Source organism: Cyprinodon tularosa, unplaced genomic scaffold (assembly GCF_016077235.1).
Source record: "Cyprinodon tularosa strain WSP-4 unplaced genomic scaffold, ASM1607723v1 ctg209, whole genome shotgun sequence".
Lineage (NCBI taxonomy): Eukaryota > Metazoa > Chordata > Actinopteri > Cyprinodontiformes > Cyprinodontidae > Cyprinodon > Cyprinodon tularosa.
In genome coordinates this window covers 1,086,215-1,107,804 of record NW_024038774.1, presented here as the reverse complement: position 1 = coordinate 1,107,804, position 21,590 = coordinate 1,086,215, and the positions used below count along the sequence as shown (strand labels likewise).

At 39.2% G+C, this 21,590-nt stretch overlaps 1 protein-coding gene across 3 annotated transcripts in view; it reads left to right on the top strand.

Moving 5' to 3' along the window:
- The window catches only part of pdzrn3b (PDZ domain containing RING finger 3b), a 133,718-nt gene extending 115,633 nt beyond the window's left edge, over nt 1–18,085 (top strand). For 2 of the 3 annotated variants that reach the window (XM_038285214.1, XM_038285215.1), the window contains 7 exons: nt 7,012–7,265; nt 10,258–10,345; nt 12,582–12,680; nt 12,782–12,844; nt 12,960–13,061; nt 14,276–14,392; nt 15,739–17,262. In XM_038285214.1, coding sequence (XP_038141142.1) covers nt 7,012–7,265; nt 10,258–10,345; nt 12,582–12,680; nt 12,782–12,844; nt 12,960–13,061; nt 14,276–14,392; nt 15,739–17,262 — 2,247 coding nt within the window. Of the gene's footprint in view, nt 1–7,011; nt 7,266–10,257; nt 10,346–12,581; nt 12,681–12,781; nt 12,845–12,959; nt 13,062–14,275; nt 14,393–15,738 lie in introns of all 3 variants that reach the window. The other variant, XM_038285213.1, reaches the window with a different exon arrangement.
- The last annotated feature ends 3,505 nt before the right edge of the window (nt 18,086–21,590 follow it).

Genomic DNA, 21,590 nt, shown 5'->3' with positions numbered 1-21,590 from the left:
CATCTTTAATGAGAGGTTCCCTGGGGGGCCCGGCACCAACACACTGAAGGACCTCATTTTCCTGGCAGTTTCCCTTATGTTCATCTCACTGCATATCCCCATTGAAGTGAGACAGAGGCTCTTTAATGACACTCCTCTGCTCTTTATTAAAGGATTATGACGGGATTAAAAGGCAATTTTAAGAAGTCCTGCTAACATCAATAAAAGCTTCTCTTCAGTAATTTAACCATAAGATGAGCAGATGTTACATTTGCATGTTCTTTTTTATGGTAGTGTTGTTCTCTATTTAGGTAGAAATGTCAAATCATTGGTAAAAGTATTTAAGACAAGTCGTTTTTATGATTATTGATGCACTGATCTGAGTTGTAACTGCAACAGGTCAATCTCTAGGAGCCAGTTTTAAAAGTTATGACCTGCTTATCATACTTTTAAATAGTTTTATTTTCTTTCTAAATGTGGATGATGTTACGGGCTCAGGACATGCAGCGCTGGGATGAAATTTCTTTAATTGAGGGAAGAGGAGCCCCGATTATCCTTTTTGCTGTTCTCACCACTCTCTTCATGTTCTTCCAGTCCAGTTTATATGTAACACCAAGCATTTCCTGCACAGCTTATTTGACCAGGTGATAGCAGGCATCAGCACACTGCTCTGAGCAACCCGTCAGGAGGAAGAGCAATGTCAACGCTGCCATCTGCACCCCACTGACTGGTGTGCAGTGGTTATATTTGCTTTTTCCAAAACTTTGAAGCAGATTAACTCTACCTCCTGGTCCTATGATGGTAGAAGAAAATTGTAAGATTTTGTCCTGAGAAGTGTTTGAAATTGGAACCCCTATTAGAACCCATATGAAATCTCAAATGGCAGTGGCAGTGATTTCTGACCGCTAAAGCCAATATCTACAGCTAAAGCCTTTGTTTCCTTTCATTCCAGTACCACCCTGTATTAGACCTTACAGTGTGTTGTTCAATCTTCTATATTCTCATTTATATTCTCAAGTATCTAGCTGGCCTCATTATTACATTCAAGCTACTAATTATGTAGCTCTAACTTTTGCTAGCAATGTATGTATATATATATATATATATATATATATATATATATATATATATATATATATATATATATATATATATATATATATATATATATATATATATATATATATATATATATTAGTGCTGTCAATCGATTAAATTTTTTAATCGCGATTAATCGCATCAATGCCTGAGTTAACTCGCGATTAATCGCATTTTAATCGCACATTTTTTTCCTGATTGAAAATCATTTAAATACTCTCGATGACATACAAAAAAATACATACAGGCTAGGTTTGTGCCAATGTTCTTTTTTAAAAATGAAAACAGGTCACAGATACTGATTTATGCCATAGAAACATATGGCAAGAAGATGGGGAGGCATGTAGCAAAAAATAACAAATATGTAGCCAAAAAAAGGCCCTGAAAACAGGCTGATGTAAAAGACAGTCTTTACAGTTAATACAGTCTTTTGAACAAAGACAAGCATTTTACCCTACTGCTATAAAATTTAGTAGAGTTAACATTAGATGTTAATTAACCAAGGTAATAATGAACAATTTTCAATCAATACATCAAAATCAATAGACCGACATCACTAGATGAAGGTAGTCTATGCTCTAGAAAGTTACTTTTCAGCCTCTTAACAAAAATGAGAACACACACACACACACCCACACACACACACACAGACACACACACACACACGATACCGACCTGTGGCGTACACAGACAGCAAGAGTGCCGTAGCAGATTCCATTTCACCTCAGTAATCTGTTTTCTCAGCGTATTTCAGGTTGCTATTAGTTACCAGACACTCAACTTGTTTGTTGGTGGTGGGGCTTAAAGAAAAGGCACTAGCGCTACCCAGTGTATGAGCGTCTTTTTCCCTTGAGGAGCTCCGCTCTTGAAGCCTATGAGAAATGCATACACTGGGGGAAAATAGCCCCGCCTTCCCGCAGGCTGCAGCGGGATGTACTTGGAAAATTGTACCATAAAACCACATAGCGTTAATCTCACGTTAAAAAAATTATCGCCGTTAAAATGGCCTCGCGTTAACGCGTTAATAACGCGATAATTTTGACAGCACTAATATATATATATTTGGATATTCAAAGTCATGTTTTGTTTTTCTAAGAAAATGAGAAGTTTTTCTTTCTTTTCTTTTTTTTTTTTACCTCTAAGGCTATTCAGCAGTGGTTACTCTGGGGGTAAAATTAATGTACCAAGCCACATGCAATTTTTAAGAGGGTAAAATAAAAAGTAACTTTAAATTATCAGCAATCATTGTGTTTATTTATTCACAGACACAAGTGTTTGAAAAAAAATTATATCTGATTATTTATTTTCCACACAGGCCTGTTGAGGTCTGGCAGTCAAGGATGGCCTGGCTAAGAGGTCAACAGCAATTCTATAGAAAGGAAAATTATAATAATACATTAAAACTGGAAATTTACCTCCCATAGTCTATGCAGGGATTGCAACAATGATTACGCCTCAGAATAAAATTAGTTAACTTCTTTTTATCACTTTGCTTTTACGAAAATATTCTGAGGAGTTTTTCTTCCATCTTTCAAAAATCTTACAAGCAATGAATAAATCAAATTTTATTTCACAGACTGTGCAGGATTAAATAAAGAGCTAATAAAGCTGTAGCAGCCTCACTCCAACCACAGTAATGCAAAGACAATAATGGAAAATCTAGAGCCAGCTGCCTTGCAAATGAACTATATTTTGCAGTATGTTTGCAGGCTCAGAATAGAGCCGCACTGGGCAAACACAAACACCCACACTGGTTTCTCAGTCCATCTTGATTTGCTTTGCAGAGATGAGCTGACATCAGAGTTCAAAGCCTAACTAACCCCTGCTGCCCCTAATTATTCCCCAACAGACTGAATAGCGCTATAAGCTGTCATATGGTGCGCATTGAGGGGAGCTGAAATCCTAATTTGCTGCAATAAAGAAGCCAAATCCAGAGCTGGTACCTGTTTTCAGTGTTGCCTTAGAGGTCAAATGTGACATTTTAATGAAAGAAAATAAGCCGCCAATAACAAAGCCACAGCTGTGTAAATTCCTCTCCCGACATTGGAACAGAAGACACTTGATGTTGACCTAATTAGTATTCTTATAAGTTGACAATGACTGCCCTCCTGCTGTTAAAATAGATTGAACAGAATTCCATCTCAATATACCAGAGGACCTGTGTGTCATTAGTAATGTGTAGCATCAGTATTGTGAACATGCAAACTAAACCTGCAGTTAAAGTTCAGGTTTTCGGAGCAGTAAACCTCTAACGGTCTGGTGTTTTTGGCTTCATGGACTTCGTGCAAACACAGCCATATGTCGCAATGGCTGATCCTATGACGGCTGGAAGAGCTTGGTGATGGCATTGCATTGTATGCTGTGTTGCAGAGGAGTGTTGTGTGTTTTCTCCCAGTATGAAGCAAATACATCTTTGTCAGAGGTGAGCGACATACATATAACCACTAAAATACCCCCTCTTCAAAAGCACTGATGCATAATGCCTCAGGCTCACCAAGCAGGGGGCTAAAAGGCCTTGTCTCTGCCTGACTGCCTTCCTGTTTTGGGGCCTCCATGCAGTGAGAGGGCAGCACAAAGCACCTTGTGTTCCCCAGCTGATGTACAACATTACATTTTACCGTAGGAAAGCTTATGGAGGATGGAGGCAGTCACAAGACACCTTTTATTTAAAGTGTAATTCAACCCATAATCAATAAGACACTATTTTAATGCTACTAAGCATTTTAAAGGTATAGTGGAAGATGCTCTTTTTCTGGGTTTATTAAAATAAGTGGTCCTCCTAATTGTCAATCATTTTGGTGATATGTTCACTTAAGGCTGTCCTACATGCTCGTCCCCATTTTCACCTAACCCTATGCCAAGAATTACCTCCCCTTTTGCACACTGATGAGAAAACAGATTGAAATATGAACGAAAAGGGAACTTTTAAACATAATCGTGATGTTTTCATATTTCTTAGGCATGGATGCCCTAAACTTGTTTTGGTTGACAGATATATTTGAATAAATACGATTTTTACTTGTATGGAGACATGTTTTAGTTGATATGCTAAAGTCAGCGTTCGATGAATATATTCTCTGCTCAGTGGATAGCATTTCCCGCTTTTGCTATCAACACCATTCTATATCGTTTCTTACAAAACATGGAAAATATGCTTAAAAGTTCCCTTTTTGTTTATATTTCAATCCATTTTCCCATCAGCGTGTGAGTTTAGGGTGATGCACGCTCTTCCAACAGGGAGGTATTCTCTATTCATCTGTCCACCAAAACTCTTAATTTTAGGGCATCCATGCAAAATAAATATAAAAAAATTTAGACCATGTTTAAAAGTTTCATTTTCGTTCATATTTCGATCTTTTTTCTCATCAGTGTGCAAGAGGGGAGGTAATTCTCGGCAGGCAGGTTTTTCTTGGCATAACACCGGCGGTGAGTCTGACGTAGTGGAAAAATTGCAAATCTTATTTTGGAAAGTAAGCTCGTATGAGTGATGCAAACAGCAACATTTAAACAGAGCATGGATACATGGGCTTGTGCATGCTCTAGCACACGTTTAATAGGTGTTCTCTATTTTAGGCGTTGTGCATATGCATTTTTTCTTTTTTGAAGCCGAGAGGGAATTTCAAAAATTTGCAAAAATCCACCACTGTACCTTTCTTTTCTATAGTTTTTGGCAAGCTTATTTAGTTCTGCTGAATTTGTCATTAAGGTCATCTCAGTGCTTTCTTTAGTGGTTAACAGTGGCTAAAGAAGTTGAATGTTCCTATCTGTGCTAATGGTTCATTCTTTCATCACTATACCCAGCATTGGATGCAGACATATCCCTCCTCAGTGAAGGATCTTGTCCCCTGCCGCCTGTTCAGGCTACGATAAGTAACACCCTGAAGCAAGCAGCTCAAACTGATCATATTCTGACCCCTGGATTCCACAAAGCCTCCCTATGAGGATGCAGATATGCAGAAAGGCTGGTTAAATGAAAGCAGCCCAAGGCTGAGATCCAATGAAAGCTACAGACGCATCAGGATCACACGCCAACCCATTATGAATGATGTGCTGATTGAAAGTGAAGCAGTAGTTTGTTTTAAGCCCTGAGGACAGTTTGGAAAGAAGTGGAGTTTTTTCTTCTTGTTTTTTAAAGTTGGTGACATCTTAATGTTGGATCTACAGATGTATTGATCAGGATTGATCCTGACCCATACATTTTTCTAAATATATAGTGTAAACACCAAATCAACCATTTTGCAGATGAACTGTATAAATTGTAACTAAAAGGTGCTTTCTTTATGCTCTTGTGTAGAGCATTAATTGGATTAGTCATTATTAATTGGTTATTGAAATAATCATCAACTAATTTAATAATTGATAAATCGTTAAATGGGGTATAGAGACTGTAAAACAGACCTTTAGCTGAAGGAGCAACCCACATAGACCAGTAATTATATCAAAATCGTAAAAAAAAAAAATATACAAACACTTTGCATTTAAGATTGAAAAAAAACTTTTTCATCTGTCGGTATGCTCTATCCAGAACTCCTCAAGTTTTAGTTTAGCTTGGTTTAATTTCATTTAAAAAATGTTCTTTCAGGAGCCTTTTGCTATCCGATTGTTTATCGATTAATAGAAAAAAAAATCAACAGATTATTTAATTCGTTAGTTCCAGCCATGCTCCTGTGCAAATCTTGACATTTTCACGTAAATTCTTCTATATTAGGCCTTAAACTGCCTTATTGCTGCCCTCTGAGTGGTGAGGGGAATGGTGACCTAGTGGATCCCAGATGTTTTGAGTTCAAGTCCCGCTCCCTCGGAATGCCTCGGCAGAAACTGGGAAGTGAAGTTATGAAGGGATAGCATTACAATTTTCTATGGTCACCGTAATAACAAAGACGAAAATACATGTTTTGTTCCGACTTCCGAGTACAATGGCAGGAACTTTGAAACCATCTCACTCTGGCATCTGTAGTTGATATAGCAAGCACTGATCTAAAGAGTTTTTCCAAGTGAACGTTTTATTATCTGTAAGTCGGCATATTGTTTTAATTTAGGTGTTTAGATTATTTAGTCATAAAAAAATTTGCTGAAACTTTCCTTTTTTCCTTAGCATTGCTGCATACCCCACTCCACTCATCTCCAGAGCTGTTTTTTTTTCTTGTCCCTTTCAGCTTTGGTGGCATTTTCTTTAGATTTAGTCTGGTGTTGGGGTCATACTTTTACATTGGGGGTCAGTGGCACTATGAGTTCTGACCTGCCAATCAAAATTCTGAAGCATTATAACATGATATAGAAATTAATTTGCAGGTCTCTTTAAAGAAAATCAAATAAAAACAAGAATTGTAAAGAAATCCCATTGTTTGTTGTTGAATTATTGTTTATCTTTATTTTATTCAACTCTAAGAAATCCAGCAAATCACATCCTGATGATGTTTTTTTCCTTGATCTACATACATCCAATTTCATACTTTTTGGAAATCAATACATTCCTATGAGAGCACGGTATTTAGAGGATTTGTACTTTCATCAGAGCATGGAGACTTTAAGTGGCTTAATTAGCCTCATCTCTGAGGCAGACCGCAGCCTTTTGCTCAAATTAATCTTCTCAGGTTAATGCCCAGCGCTCCCTCCACCGTCTCTGACAGGAGGATGATTGCTTAGCTAAAAGTAGAAGGCTGTATCCAGCCACAGCTAATGAACTTGATTAATTAAAGGGAGACTCTTCCTAATTAAGGTCGTATTTTGCCTGATCGAACAATGACCCTGTAAAAAAGGGGGAGAAAATTGTGGCACTAATGAGACATTTACCCAAGAAAAGCCCAGCGCTCCATTTTTTTGAGCATGTTGATTTATTTGGCAGTGTCCTATTAAATGAGTGTTTACCTTAGTTTTGCTCTAGAGAATGTCATCTGTTCAGTCTATGATGTAGTTATTTGTCTTTTTCCTCAGGTTAATGGAAAGGACCTTTCAAAAGCCACCCATGAGCAAGCAGTGGAGGCGTTTCGCACAGCCAAGGAGCCCATCATGGTTCAGGTTCTACGACGGGCCCCATACCCCCAACTGGTGACCCCAGTTGCAGACACCCAGGTGTCAGACACCAGCACCCAGACTGACATCACTCTCCAGCACATCATGGCTCTCACCAAACTGTCTCCCGCCTCGCCCCCAATGACGGAGCTGGAGGAGTATCTGTTACCAGAGGAGTGAGTACAGTAGCTGCAGTTTCGTGGGAACTTAAGAACGATCAAAGATCACATACAGCCATGGCCTTGGCTTAGATTATTCTTCCCTTTCACTTAATCATCTTCATCTTTAGTCTTAGAGGTTGAACCTGGGAAATTCCTTCACCCTAGCTGTTTCTGCAGCTTAAATTCCTGTCTTTATGTTAAGTATGTAAACATACAGAGAGGAGAAAGCTGCTGGCACACTTAGTACAGATATCTCAAAGGCATTTAAGTGTTATTTTTCTTAAAATTCAGGATTATTGTCCATTCTCATAGATCCAACATTGTCTAAGGTCTTAGTTTTGATACATTTAATTAAAGAAAACCAAATATTTATCATTACTTTACCTGCTAATGATCAATCAAAGCCAAATCCACTCTTTGCCATTTGAATGGTAAATTTCTTTCATAGTTGGATTTTATCTCATTAGCTATTTTATTATGATTAAGTTGTATGTTTTGGGTCACATCCTGCTAGAAGATCAAATGACAACCCACTTTCAGTTTACCACAAAAAGCATTTTCCTTTTAACGAGTTTTTCAAGCCTTAAGCTACATTTCAACTCAAGAGAAATAATACAACCACAGCACTACAGTTTGTCCACTATAATAAACAGTTGAGGTGCGGTTTATACCAACCAGTCCATTCCTGGTTCTGAATGTATTTTACCTTATCTAATATTTTACTGGTGTGACTGGATTCCTCTTGTATTTCCGGTCAAACTGACATACAGTGTTCATTGCTGATAATTTGTCATTTTGTAAACAAAGCACAGTGTTGCATGAGATTGTCAGTAAAATATAGCAAAGTTTGCATGATTAATGTTGTAATATCAGGACAGAAAGGGGCTGTGTCCTTTCATGCTTTCTAAAAATGTGATTGGCATGTTGCTAATATCTAACGATAGTTATTATTTTGGTAGTTCCCCAGTCTTTAGCTTTTGAGGGTTCTGTTTTTTTCACTCCTTATTCGCTCCTAGTTCCCTAGAGGCGTAAAAAAAAACTTGAGGATTTCCTCTTCCTTCTAGTCATCCATCTTATGAGGAAAGCTTGGACTTCTTAGGTGAACAAACATTTATTACCGCTTTTTAATGTTTTTTCTACAACCTTTCCGGTGATGATGACGCTAGGGATCGCAAGTTAATCTGGGTCTTCATCAACGGCTGCCAACTAATTTGCCAGTGATTCTCTGAATATATAAGTACTAAAGCTCCAAAAGACATAAAGCAGAAATACCTAATACTGGAAAATGTTACAGAGTTGTCCCAAATGTTTTGCCATAACCTCTATCCTTCTTTTTGCTTCATGTTTGGCCAGGCTTAGTCTCATGATTCCCTTTAAAGGAGACCAATAAAACCTGAACTTTATTCAACCAACTCTATTTTTTTTCTATTCTTCCAGATGCCGTGCTGGTTGATAACTTTAACAATGACAGCTGCTTAGTGATGTTAAACTGCGAGTTGCTACATTAGAAGATAAAGTTGTTGCTCCTATGACAGTACTTCACTGAGGTCTCAGTGGTGACCAAAATATCTCAGCAGAGCAGATCTTTCATGTTTTTCTTTATTGTTGTTTCTTAGGGCGTTTCTTGGCACAACTAGAGAGCAGTTTAATGGTTTGTTTAATTCTAATCTCATCCTGTCCCGTGTAATGTCCCATAATAGCTGAGCTTTTGCAACATTCTGCTGGAGAGAATTTCTTGCATACTTACCTTGCATACTAACCTGAACGGATTGGTATTTATACTGTATATACTGTATTTTTTAAATGCAGAAAGTATAGTAAAACCATCCTCCTTGAGTTTCCACTTTAAAGCCACGGAAGCGTTTCATATTAATAAAGGTAACATGCTTTTCAAAGTTTTTACAAAATGTGTATCTGGGAGGTGTGGCGCTCATATTCATTCAGCCCCCTTTAATTTATACATAAATGTAATGAATAAAACCTACACAGGTATGGGAGAATGATCTCTTTTGTGCTTCATGGAAACCACTGGAGATCACCCTGAACTTACCATCATTCCCATTCCCAGTTACATTCCCTATAATAAAGCATGGTGGTTGCTGCATGATGCTCTGATGATGTACTTCTTTATTAAGTAGTGGGAAGCTGATCAGGGGTAATGACAAAAAGAAATGTGGGGTGAAATCTAACTGCAGATCAGGGAGGCTATTTGGACAAAACGGCTTCAATTTGCTGAGAAACATGAGGATTGGACACTAGGTGGTCACATGGTTAATGGGCTCATTTTTTATGCTGCTCCAGGGAGATGGGTGCTTCAGAAGAAGAAAAGGGCACTGAAAGTGATGCACCTATTATTCTTCGGCCCCTTTACCTAAACCTTAGGAGGGCTGTTCTAAGATATGGATGATTTTTTTCTGCCCTGAGAAAGAAATCAGATGATTTTCTTTTTTTTTTTTTTTGTTTGTTTGTGTTTCTGTAGCTTTGTAGCTTATTTCATCTTAAATATATATATATATTTCTGTGATCACAAAGAGTGAGTTTCTGCCAATCACTGGAGATGACAGCTGCTCCAGGGCACATTAAAAAAAACGGTTTTTCTCATTTATAATTGCATATTCCCATGCTGCTTCTGCTCTTTGTGTGTGAGAAATCACAGCTCCGAGGTCCTGAGAATGTCTGCACTGTGGCAGCTAGAAATGGCCTTTAATGAATGATAGCGATTTCTTTAATTGATTTCAAAGTCAAATCATCAGCACAGCATGCTAATTTGTAATTAGCCTCTGGGTATAGCTTCAGTATCTCTGATGTGAGAGCAATTTTCTTTGTTATTGCTCTTCCCTTTGGTGTCATCTCCTTTTTCAGAGCCAGGGGTAAAATTAAGTACTAAATATCTACAGATTTTACTGTTTCTGTGTGTTTTCCTGCATTTTTGTGAAGTATACCTGTAAACAGATTTTTGCTCTTTTTGGATTTATTTAACAAAATCTCTCTTTCTCTGTGTTCACAGGCCTCCTCCAGAACACACATACTTTGACCCCAATGATTTCCTGGAGGGCATACAACAAGAGATGGAGCGTGAAGGGCTGGAATATGAGGTGAAACATCCTCTCCATTTAGATTTCTCCGCCTTCCTTGCAGGATAAGAACACATGAGGCCAACGTTGGACGTCAGATTAAACCCCTCACCTGAAAAGCCTTCTTAGTAGGAACCACATGCACTGGAAAAACTGTTGACTCTGAACTATATAACTCAATGAAAATAAGGCAACATTTTATAACCACTTTTTGTAACTTTAGTCAACTATTTGCTATCTTAAGTAAAGAGAACTTAATAATATGCATTAATATTTATGCAAAAAAATTAAGTTGCATTTACAGTAAAAGAAAAGATATTGAGTAAAATCTATGGAAAAAAACAGCATATAATTAAACACACTATTTGCTTCATTTTGAATGTTTCACCCTTTCTTTGATTTGAAAATGGAAACTTCTTAAAAAAATTAGTTTGCATAATAATGAAAAAATCAAGACATTAAATTGAAAACCTTTACTAAATTATTAAACCATTTCCATATCAGTCGGCATTGGCAATGAGCTGGACAGGGCTGATGTGGTCACTGCTAGTTAACAAGGACAGGACTATTGATTCTGGGTTTTTTATTTTTTTCTGCAGATACACAATGGTGACATCATTACTTATTAGTGACAGTAGCGTGACCTCATGCAGGAAAGAAGAGGCTCAGTAGATCATTAGAGAGATAAAAAGAATGATGGATCTGATTATGCTAACAGTTGTCAGATGAGTCTATGATATAACTGCTGTTGTTCACCTTTAGTGGCCTTCCACAACATTGACCCCCTCTAGTTGAAGCTCGGCCCCCCCACTGCTGTTCGCTGTGGACTCATAAGAAGCAGAGCTCAGAGATGGCGGATAGCACAGCGCCACACACAATGACCTCTCCCTTAAGGAAGCTTTAGATGGTGAAACATGGTTTACTGATGAGGATATTTCAGTATTTCTTTATTCCAATCCTTATTTTGGGTATGAGGCAAGTGTTTATTTTTCTAGCCAAGTAAGCCACAAGCCAAAATTAGTTGTTTCTTAGTGTTGGCTAAAACATTGAATGGTGCGCGTTTCAGAGCCTATTTTCCAACATGTGCTCTTCTTTTCCTTATGTTTTCTTCTGTGTGATGTAGAGCATCGAAAAAATTTCCACTAAGTTACTACCACAAAATTTTACACTACCTTATTTGAATTTTATTTGATAGACTAACACAGCGTGACATAAAACATCGAAGTGGAAAGTAGAATAATACATAATTTACTAAGTACCCTTTTCAAGAAAATCTAAAGACAAAAAAGTTGTTTGTGTGTGTTAGTTAGACACCTTAACTCTAAGACCCTTAAATAATAAGAGTTAAAAGTAGAGGTAGACAGATAAACCAGCCAGCCAATATTAGCCAAGATTTTTGTACCAGCACTGTCTAATATGTGGATGCAACAGTGCGTTGAGCAGCAGTGTGTTGAGATCAATTCAAGTGCATAGATTTCCACCAACACCATTTGCTATCCAGTGTTATTTTTGGTTTGATTTGTTACTAAATGTGACCTTTTTGTTTCAATTGACATGTATGCAGCATTTGTTATAATTGTGTCATTTTTGTCATGTACATGAAGGAAAAAGAAATGTCGCTTCAAAGAATTGGCCCCAAGAAATTAGCAGCACATATCTGGGATTGGTTGGTCTGAACTCAAATACCCGGCCTTAAAATCCTGTATTGTTCAATATCCAGCTGAAACAACATTTGATTTCCCCTCGGGATCAATATATTCATTCATTAGTTATCCGTCATTCAGAAGTGGAAGGTGTGGACCAACAGCAGATCAAACCAGTAGCATTGCCTGAATCTGGCCCAAGAAACAGTGTGACCTCAGATTCATCTGTTCCTTCAGCTTCGGCTTATTTTTTCAGGGGCTCCTCCTCACATATCTTGCCCCTATGGCCTCAGAGACCAGTGTCGCTGCTAACTTTATCTGGATCAGTGAGATTACAGGTACTGACAAGTGAAAAACGCAGCTTTGCCCGTCTGCAGTTCGCTGGATCATTTCTCATGCTGTCAGTGGGCCTCTAGGAAAACCCGATGGCTTCCCTGCATCCAGCTGAAAGATTCATTACAGTGATTGATAGATCTGTGTTGCTCTTCACCCCCCTTTTGTGGTCAATACATTTACTTTGTCCAGAATCACAATTGCAGAATCTTCCATCCATTTTCCTGTCCCGTCGTTGGGGGAAAAAGAAGTAATTTCAGGTTTAATTTGTGTCTAACCAGGAGGTGGATCTGTATCGAGCAAACATCCAAGACAAACTCGGCCTGACCATCTGTTACAGGACTGATGATGAGGATGAAGCTGGGATCTACATTAGTGAGGTAATGGCTCTGCTCACATCTGCTTTTAACACAAAAAGCTGGGTTTGTCAACAGGAGGGATTTTTGCTTTATATCACAGTTGAACAAATCTGTGCTTTCAGATCGATCCAAACAGCATTGCTGCTAAGGATGGCAGGATTAGAGAAGGGGACAAGATCATACAGGTAAGAAGGACACACAGTAATGCTTGAAGCGTTAGCTTTTCTTTTTTAGATTGAAATATTAAAATTATTATATTTATGAAAAAGAAAAATAGCCTATTTTTTCATTTCCATTAAGATCAATGGTGTGGAGATCCAAAATCGAGAGGATGCAGTGACGCTGCTGACCAGTGAGGGAAACCAGAACATCTCTCTGTTGGTGGCCAGACCAGAGATCCAGGTAATAAGCATGTAATATGCCTGCTTTTCACCAGTAAATGGTCAGATTATGACCAATCCTCAGTTTGGAGTCTCCAAGTTGCCTGATTTAGTGCCAATGAGATGCTTGGATTGAATCAGGGAGAAGCACAGAGGTGGAAGAAGACATTTATGAGGAAAGTAAGAGAAGCCATTACATGCAGGAAGGAGAGCAGAAACGTAGAAAACTGCTGACATTCTGGAGTTAGTATCAGTCTTCATCACAGACTGATGTAATGCTAGACATGCTAATCACACTACTGCTGACATCCATCCATCCATTTTTCATCACGCCTCATTCCTGCTGGGGTTGCGAGGAATGTTGGTGCCTATCTCCAGCTGTCTATGGGCGAGGGGAGGGGTACACCGTGGACAGGTCGCCAGTCCATCGCAGGGCAACACAGAGACAAACATGACACACAACCATTTATACTCGCTGACATAACATGCTTAAATTAAAAGTCAGTAATCATTTTGTCTTTAATGACAGTAGCACTTTCTTACAATCACTACATATCTACATTTCTCTTCAAATACCCCTCAAAGAAAGGTTACAAGACAAGATTTTAATGTTTACGGATTGAGTCTCAAAATTACAGCTTTACAGCATAAGTTTACCGACTTCACCAAAATAAATGTTGCAGATTTCTTTTTTACCAATATTTATTTAGATTTTTCTTCGCATTAAAAACACGCAAGCAGATGTTTCACCTGAGGGTTTTATTGTTTTTGTTTTTTTACTTTTAAATCTTTTGTGTGCAGAGCTCATTGTCGCAGGAATTTACTGTTACTGTTGTGTGGAAAAGTGCTTATTCACATTCATGGATCTGTGCTCTAGATGCAAAATCTCTTGCTTTCTCTGTGGTGGCGAATCTACTTTAATTTCTGCCTTTAAAAGGGCTGAAATGAGAAAGTCTGAGTCTTCCTCCTGTTAAATATAAAGCAACCAAAACTGAGTGCATCTAGCATTTGAAAACATCTCATCACCACAACAGATCCACAAAAAAAAAAAAAAATAAAACCCAGTGGGGGCATCTCTGGTTGCAGTCCAATTTTTTTAAGACTTTGTAAAGAAATCTGATGCCAATGAAGATGCATAACGTCTTTCTTTTTTGTTTGTTTTTTTTTTCTAAACCTTTTCCCAATTTCATATTGCTATCTAATGACCCCCTCTCCTCTGCTGATTTGGCATCCCAGCTGGACGAGGGCTGGATGGATGATGACAGGAATGACTTCCTGGATGACCTCCACATGGACATGCTGGAGCAGCAGCACCATCAGGCCATGCAGTTCACTGCCAGCATGCTGGAGCAGGTATTCAGAAATGCACACCCAAACACACACATGTTCACAGCACGCTGTGCAGGAAGACACATGATCAGTCTGAATAACTGATGTCCATCTCATCAGTGTTTTCTGTTTGTTTTTTTTCTAGTCAAGCAGACAAAGAGATATTACAACTCAGGAATAATGCTTTTAAGCTGCATTTAGTTTCATGTTGATTTCGTTTTAAAGGATATTTACATTTTGTTTGTTGGTAATAGCTAAAATGTAAACAAATCTTGTGAGGAAAAAGTTATTCTCAGAAATGTATCAGGCCTAAAAAGTAAGTTAATAGAATCAGATATAGACAACAACACAAGAACAATAGAATTATTTGATTCACCCTTTATAGAACCTTTATAGGTCTCCATGTTATTGTTTCTAATTTGTAACACAACAGTGGAACGTTTGCCAGATTGTTCTTCTGGAGCCTAGCAAAGTCGGTTAACACAACAACATGGAAGAAAGAAACCAGCACTGACCTTAGAGAGGCACTGGCTGCTGACCATCAATCTGTTATGAGTCAAAGGCCATCTCTGAGTAGTTTGTAGTCCATCACTCTAAAGTAAGAAATGTTTAAAATCGAGAGTTTCACCTTCGAACCTTCCCTGGAGTGGAAAAGGTTCATTGTAAGGTCAACCATTTACTGGTCGCAGCACATTGTCCAATGTCAAATGCCTGACAGTATAATAGGTAAAGTAAGTATGTTTTGATGAAAAAGATATGGATAAAGGTACTTCTTTTTAAAAATATGAGTTTGCAAATCTAAGTGTTGCAAGAAGATATCTAGAACAATAACCTTTAAACTAATCTGACCAGACATAATGAATCGACATTATTAAAAAAAAACAAAAAAAAACAAGTGCGCATTAGGACACATAACACCATCTCCAAAGCGCATTTGTGGAAGGTCGAAGGGGTTTTGACCTCAATGCTGACTATCAACCCAAGCATCTTAGACCAAATACTTCAGCCGAATTCTTAACCACATTGTGGGGTGATGATTTGGGCTTGATCAGCAGCCACAGGGACATGGGCACACTGCAGGCTTTGAGTCACCATCAACTCGTCTATAAACCAAAGTCTTGTGAAGTCAAATGCAAGACCATCTGTAAGCTTGGTCTTTATTTTATTAACATGTGATTCATCAAAAATACTGATCTTTGCTTTAAAAAAAACAATCAAAATGTAGTCTTGCATATTGCAAGTAATTTAGTCATTTATAATGTGCAATTAATCGAAAATATGGACGCATCTAAATTTGTTTATCTAAGTTTAGGAGCTTTTCTGAAGGACTAAACCAATTTGGAAATCTATTCTGAATCTTCTCCTTACAGAAGAAGCACGAGGAAGATGGGGGCACCACAGACACCGCCACTTTGCTGTCCAATCACCATGAAAAGGACAGCGGCGTCGGCCGCACAGATGAGAGCACCCGAAACGACGAGAGCTCAGAGCAAGAAAACCTTGGTGACGACCAGACGACCACAGCATCCAACACCCTGGGTAGCTGCAGGAAGCTTACCTACAGCCAGGACACACTGGGCAGCATCGACATGCCCTTCAGCAGCGAGTCCTTCATCTCAGCCGACTACGCAGATGCAGACTTTCTCGGCATCCCGGCCGACGAGTGTGAGCGCTTCCGAGAGCTACTGGAGCTGAAGTGTCAGATGAGGAGCAGCGGAGCCCAGGGCCTGTTCAGTCTGGCCTCTGGGGGGGCCGAAGGTCACACAGAGGAGGGCGTGGATAAAGAACTGGAGTTACTCAATGAGGAGCTGCGCAACATCGAGCTAGAATGCCTTAGCATCGTCCGTGCCCACAAGATGCAGCAGCTGAGGGAGCAGTGCAGAGAGTCCTGGATGCTCCACAACAGCGGCTTCCGCAACTACAACACTAGCATTGATGCTCGCCGTCACGAGCTGTCAGACATCACAGAGCTGCCTGAGAAATCGGATAAGGACAGTTCCAGCGCCTATAACACAGGCGAAAGCTGCCGCAGCACTCCTCTCACTCTGGAACTGTCTCCTGATAATTCTCTCCGTAGAGGGGCTGAGAGTCAGGGAGCAGCCGGACCATCTGGGTCCAGCAGCTCTGTTGGCAAGACACACAAGCCCCTCCTTTCCCCTGTTCAGGAGGTCTGTGGCCCCAGTCGGAGCAGAGGCTCGTCTAAGGACCCGGACAGAGAGCTGCAGACCGAGAGCAAGGAAAAGAAGCTGGGAGAGTCCAGTAAGGGTGGACGGAGCTTTCAGCCTCATTCCCCTTACAAGCACGCTCACATCCCTGCCCATGCCCAGCACTACCAAAGCTACATGCAGCTAATCCAGCAGAAATCCGCTGTGGAATACGCCCAAAGCCAGATGAGTCTGGTCAGCATGTGCCGAGACGTGGTCAGTCCCGGTGACCTGGAGCCCAAGATGGAGTGGAAAGTGAAGATCCGCAGTGACGGAACAAGGTACATCACAAAGCGGCCGGTGCGGGACAGGCTGCTGAGGGAGCGCGCCCTCCGTATCCACGAGGAGCGCAGTGGCATGACCACGGATGACGACGCCATCAGCGAGCTGAAGATGGGCCGCTACTGGAGTAAGGAGGAGCGGAAGCAGCACGCTGTGCGGGCCAAGGAGCAGAAGCAGCGCCGGGAGTTCATGAAACAGAGCAGAGTGGACTGCCTGAAGGAGCAGAGCGCCACAGAGGACAAGAAGGAGCCCAACATCATTGAACTCAGCCACAAAAAGATGATGAAAAAGAGAAACAAGAAAATTTTTGACAACTGGATGACCATCCAAGAACTGCTGACCCATGGAACCAAGTCACCAGATGGGACCAGGGTTTATAACTCGCTCCTGTCTGTGACTACGGTGTGAGTCCTGCTCCGAAGCTGCAGCGGGGCGCTGTGTACATAGGATGGTAGCAACTGGGGCAGAGAGGGCCGCCGCAAATGTGTGGCATCAATGTGTAAATAGGAAATCAGGAAAGATTTTCATCCTCTGGCGCAGGGGGGAGGGGGGCGGGTCCATGATAGGAGAGTTTGACTTCACTTCTGCAAAAAAAAAAAACAATGTTAAAACCATTTTTTTCAGTAATCTTTTCTACATTTTTGCTCTTTTGCATATTTTTTGGAAACAAAGCTGCAATATTTGACTTTTTGAAAGGTTTTGAAAGTGTGTAAAGAAACGTGTGCCATACTTTACCAACCAGCATTTACACTATTTACTTTTTGTTTGTACTATATTATTACATGTATATCTCTCTTAACAGTATTTTATTGTTACACTTTATGGAGACAATGCTATTTTCCCTAAAAATTAAAACAGGAGCCTTTTTGAAAGGATTTTGATGAATATAAAAAAATCTAATTTTGTAAGAAAGCAAATTTTTTGGTTTTGGTTTTTCCCAAAAGGTGCTGATTTCCTAAAGTTGAAGACCACCAGCGATGTACCGTCTGTACTGATATGCAAAGAACGTTGATAATAATGTGTGTACGTATGTGACATTTAGGGTAAGATGTTTCTTACGCTATTGAGGATGTTTTATTTTACCCACACATATAGATGCTTATGCTTTTGTAGGATTACATGTTATCGGGCATAGAACCAGCTTAACAAATCCCTAGTTAGCCTCACAATTTGAGTCTTGTACAATTACAGACATAATAAATTATTGTTTTATATATGATGAACCTTGAAATGTTGTTTGAGTTTGTCTTTTTTAAGAGATACCGAGACTCTAAACCAAGGAAATCAACTAAGAAGGAATTTGTGGCATAATTTAGTTTATAAGCTATTGCAGTGGCTCTATAATTACTAGCTCGCCTAAAAATAAGTAAATGACTGGCTGGACAAGGACAGCGTTAACCAAAGAAGCAGCCAAGACCTCTGGAGTCGCTTTACACTGCAAAAAACTGTCATCTAAAGAAGTCGGTATTTCTCAAAATAAGAGCATTTTCCTTGAATTGAGGTGGTAAGCAGGGACGTAATTTTGCAGGGGGGGGCACCGGGGTCACGTCCCCTGCACTTTTGGTCCTCTGTACTTTTTACTGTCCAACAAACAACGTTACACTGCAGTACACCAACAGTCGTGGAGTGCAAGGAAGAAGTGGAAACCCCAGCTCAATCTCAAGCCCGCTTCCCTGAGTTTAGACCATCCACAAGCTCCTGATTGGACCTTCATCTTTTCTTGTATGATTGGCTGATGCCATCACTCCTGAGAAGCTCACTTTATGCACCACTGAATCGGGTCTGTGATTGGACGGTCACAGCGCTGCTGAAGTTCTACGCCTCTGTGTCTTTAGGGTCTTGGAGAAGAACGTGGGTCTGCAAACAGATGGTGAGGAAATCTGCTACATTAAATTGGGCATTTGTTCCCCACTTTAGGCATGTTATCTAGGATGCTTTTAATATCAAGGTAATATTGTGTATTGATTTACACAAATCTTTGAATTGACGTCGTTTCAGTGTGTTTGGTTATTAGAATCTCAGCCAGGATGTCTAAAAAAATAAGAGAGTTCTTTAAAACACCCCTCCTTAAACACCTTCACTGGCTCCATAGAGCAGCACATTTACTTCAAGATCTCAGACGAATTATAAAGCTCTCCATAAACTTGAAAATGTTATTTGCTTTTATTAAAAGTGCTGATAAATATTTATTATTGTTATATATTATCATCAAAAAAGGAAAAAAATACAGTCTATTAATGTTATCGTATATAAATTAGGTGTTTTAAATCTATATGGGTTGTTAGATGCCAAATTCTCCAACTGTTCATGTCTTGCATCCATACATTTGTCAGGAGAGGAATAGTAGAGATGCAAAAGAAAGTGGAGAAAACAAACACTTAAGAACTACTAGAAAATGTGTTTAACTTATATAAAAGTTTTATTAAAAAAGTACTTGTGTCCATGCCCATAAGTTAGACACTTTGCCAACGGAACAAGACAATTTACATGTAAAATAAGAAAAAAAACAGTGCCACTTATTAAAAGTGTAATATAAAATAATCTTATGTTAAGGATAAAAATACCCATTCCACTGTCAGATTATCTTATATACTTACTCGATTTAAGGGGAAATTTTTTACTCTTGTTTAGTTTTTTGCAGAGCAGAGAGAATCTATTGAGAGAACAGCTATAAGGCATCTGCTTAACAAATCTGGCCTTTATTGATAGAGTGGCATCAGGAACCCATTGCTGAAAGAACGCTATGAGCAGTCCAGTTTGTATAGTTTGCGACAAGCCATATAAATGCCACTCTAAACAATAAAACAGGTGCTCCATTCAGATCAGAAAAATGTTTAATATATTTTTATCTATAGGCAAATGCGAAGGAAAATCAAGCCTGAATGAAACCTTGCAAGCGGTAAGTGAGACGGACAACTGTAGCAAAAGGTGGTTCTACTAAGTATTGAGTTGATGGCTGAAATAAAAGCCTTTCAAATCCACTTTTCTGTTGTCTCTTATAAAATCCCAGCTGAAGATTATGAAGTTTGTTGTTATAAAGTAAGAAAGTGTGGACATAGAAAGAACCAACAAAGGGGATTTGATTTTCAGACTGAAACAGAGAGTTACAGAAAAAGGTCAGGTGTTTTAAATGTTTTCTTTTATATTACATAGAGTTGCGAACCTGGGAAATACACCACATCAGGATGAACTGTTGGAGGAAGGAAAGCCAGCAGAGGCTGGCCTACTTGGAAACTTATGGTCATGCTGTACATGTTTGTGTTACTTTCTTAACTTTTTTAGAAAATGATAAGTAGGTGCTAGTTTAAATGCATATTCCACATCAAACATGCTGGACAGAAAAGTCTGATCTATGACCAATCCGCCCAACAGTTGACATCTTTGTGACAGGAACAAATGACTGCACAGCCGTATGCATTGCTGCCTTACAGCAAGAAGGTCCTGGATTGGAATACTATGCAGAGGAAGTGTACATGTTCTCTCTATAAATGGGTGAGTTCTCTCTAACAGGGGCCCAGAAAGGCCCAAATGCAATTGTATACTGGCAAAAATATCAGGCAGCAATAAATGGATTTTCTATTTTATTCTAATCAACTTAGAATCATGCATATTATTTACAAACTGACTCTGATTAACTTTTAACCACACAAACATTTTTCCACCCTCTTTATCTATCTAAAGTCACAGCGAGGTCATGTGGTTATTTTTTCACGCCAGTTAGCTGGGTTACAGCCTGGACAGATTGGCAGTCTGTTGCATGGCATCACATAAATACAAAGAACATACAACTGTGCACAAAGATGTAAGTGTAAAATAAGATTAAAGTTGGAATCGTTTTTTTTTGGGGTGTTTGAAGAGTATAAGAACCCTGTGATTACCCTATGTTGAATTAACACAGCATGCAAACCCCATCTAAGAGGGCCCCTTGGAAAAATCTTTAAACCTACAAACCTAAATTCTCTTGAATGATCGTAGAAAAAAAATCTCTGCAGCTTCCCCTTGAGAACTTCTACCTTGTTCCCAAAGAACCAAACATAAAAATAGTGTGAAAAACATTTTTGGAATTCACTGCACAAAAAAATATATTATTTTTGTAACACAGTTTAAAAAGTTCACAAGAATAACTGAGTGCATGATAGAGAAGATTGTCAACTGAATGACAAACTTTTCTCCCAACTCCTGCAAACATACATGAGAGGCTCCTCTTTAAAAACAATGGCAGGCAAATTTCAATGACCTTCATAAACCTGATGAACTGTTGATCAACTTCAGTTTAAAATATTAAGAGAATCTTTAGATACTTGAAAATGAAATACATATAAATGAAGGACACACAAAGATGCAAACTTGATTTTTGTTTTTCTGCTGCAGATTTTCTAATATTGCTGAGCAGAAGAGGATGAAGTTGATTTCATTTGTAATGCATCTAAATCATGAATTCTCCACAGAACGTCTACCTCCAAACAAGAAGCAAAGATAGTGGAAGCCCTGAGGCCAGTGAAATGTTTTGGTTGTGTCTGTCTCTCATGTCAGAACCTAAGTAGGGCAACAGTTTGTCAGCCTGACATTAACATGAAGCAAAGCAGTCAGCAGTGATCCGCTGTGCCCAGATCTGACACAACTGAAGGCTGATTGAAAGTTTTCTGTGGCAGCCTTTTGCTTGCAGGGCTCCTGCAGCAAAGCCTTCCCTCTGATATCTCTTCCTACCCCTCCATAGTTGAAGAAAAGCAGTCAAC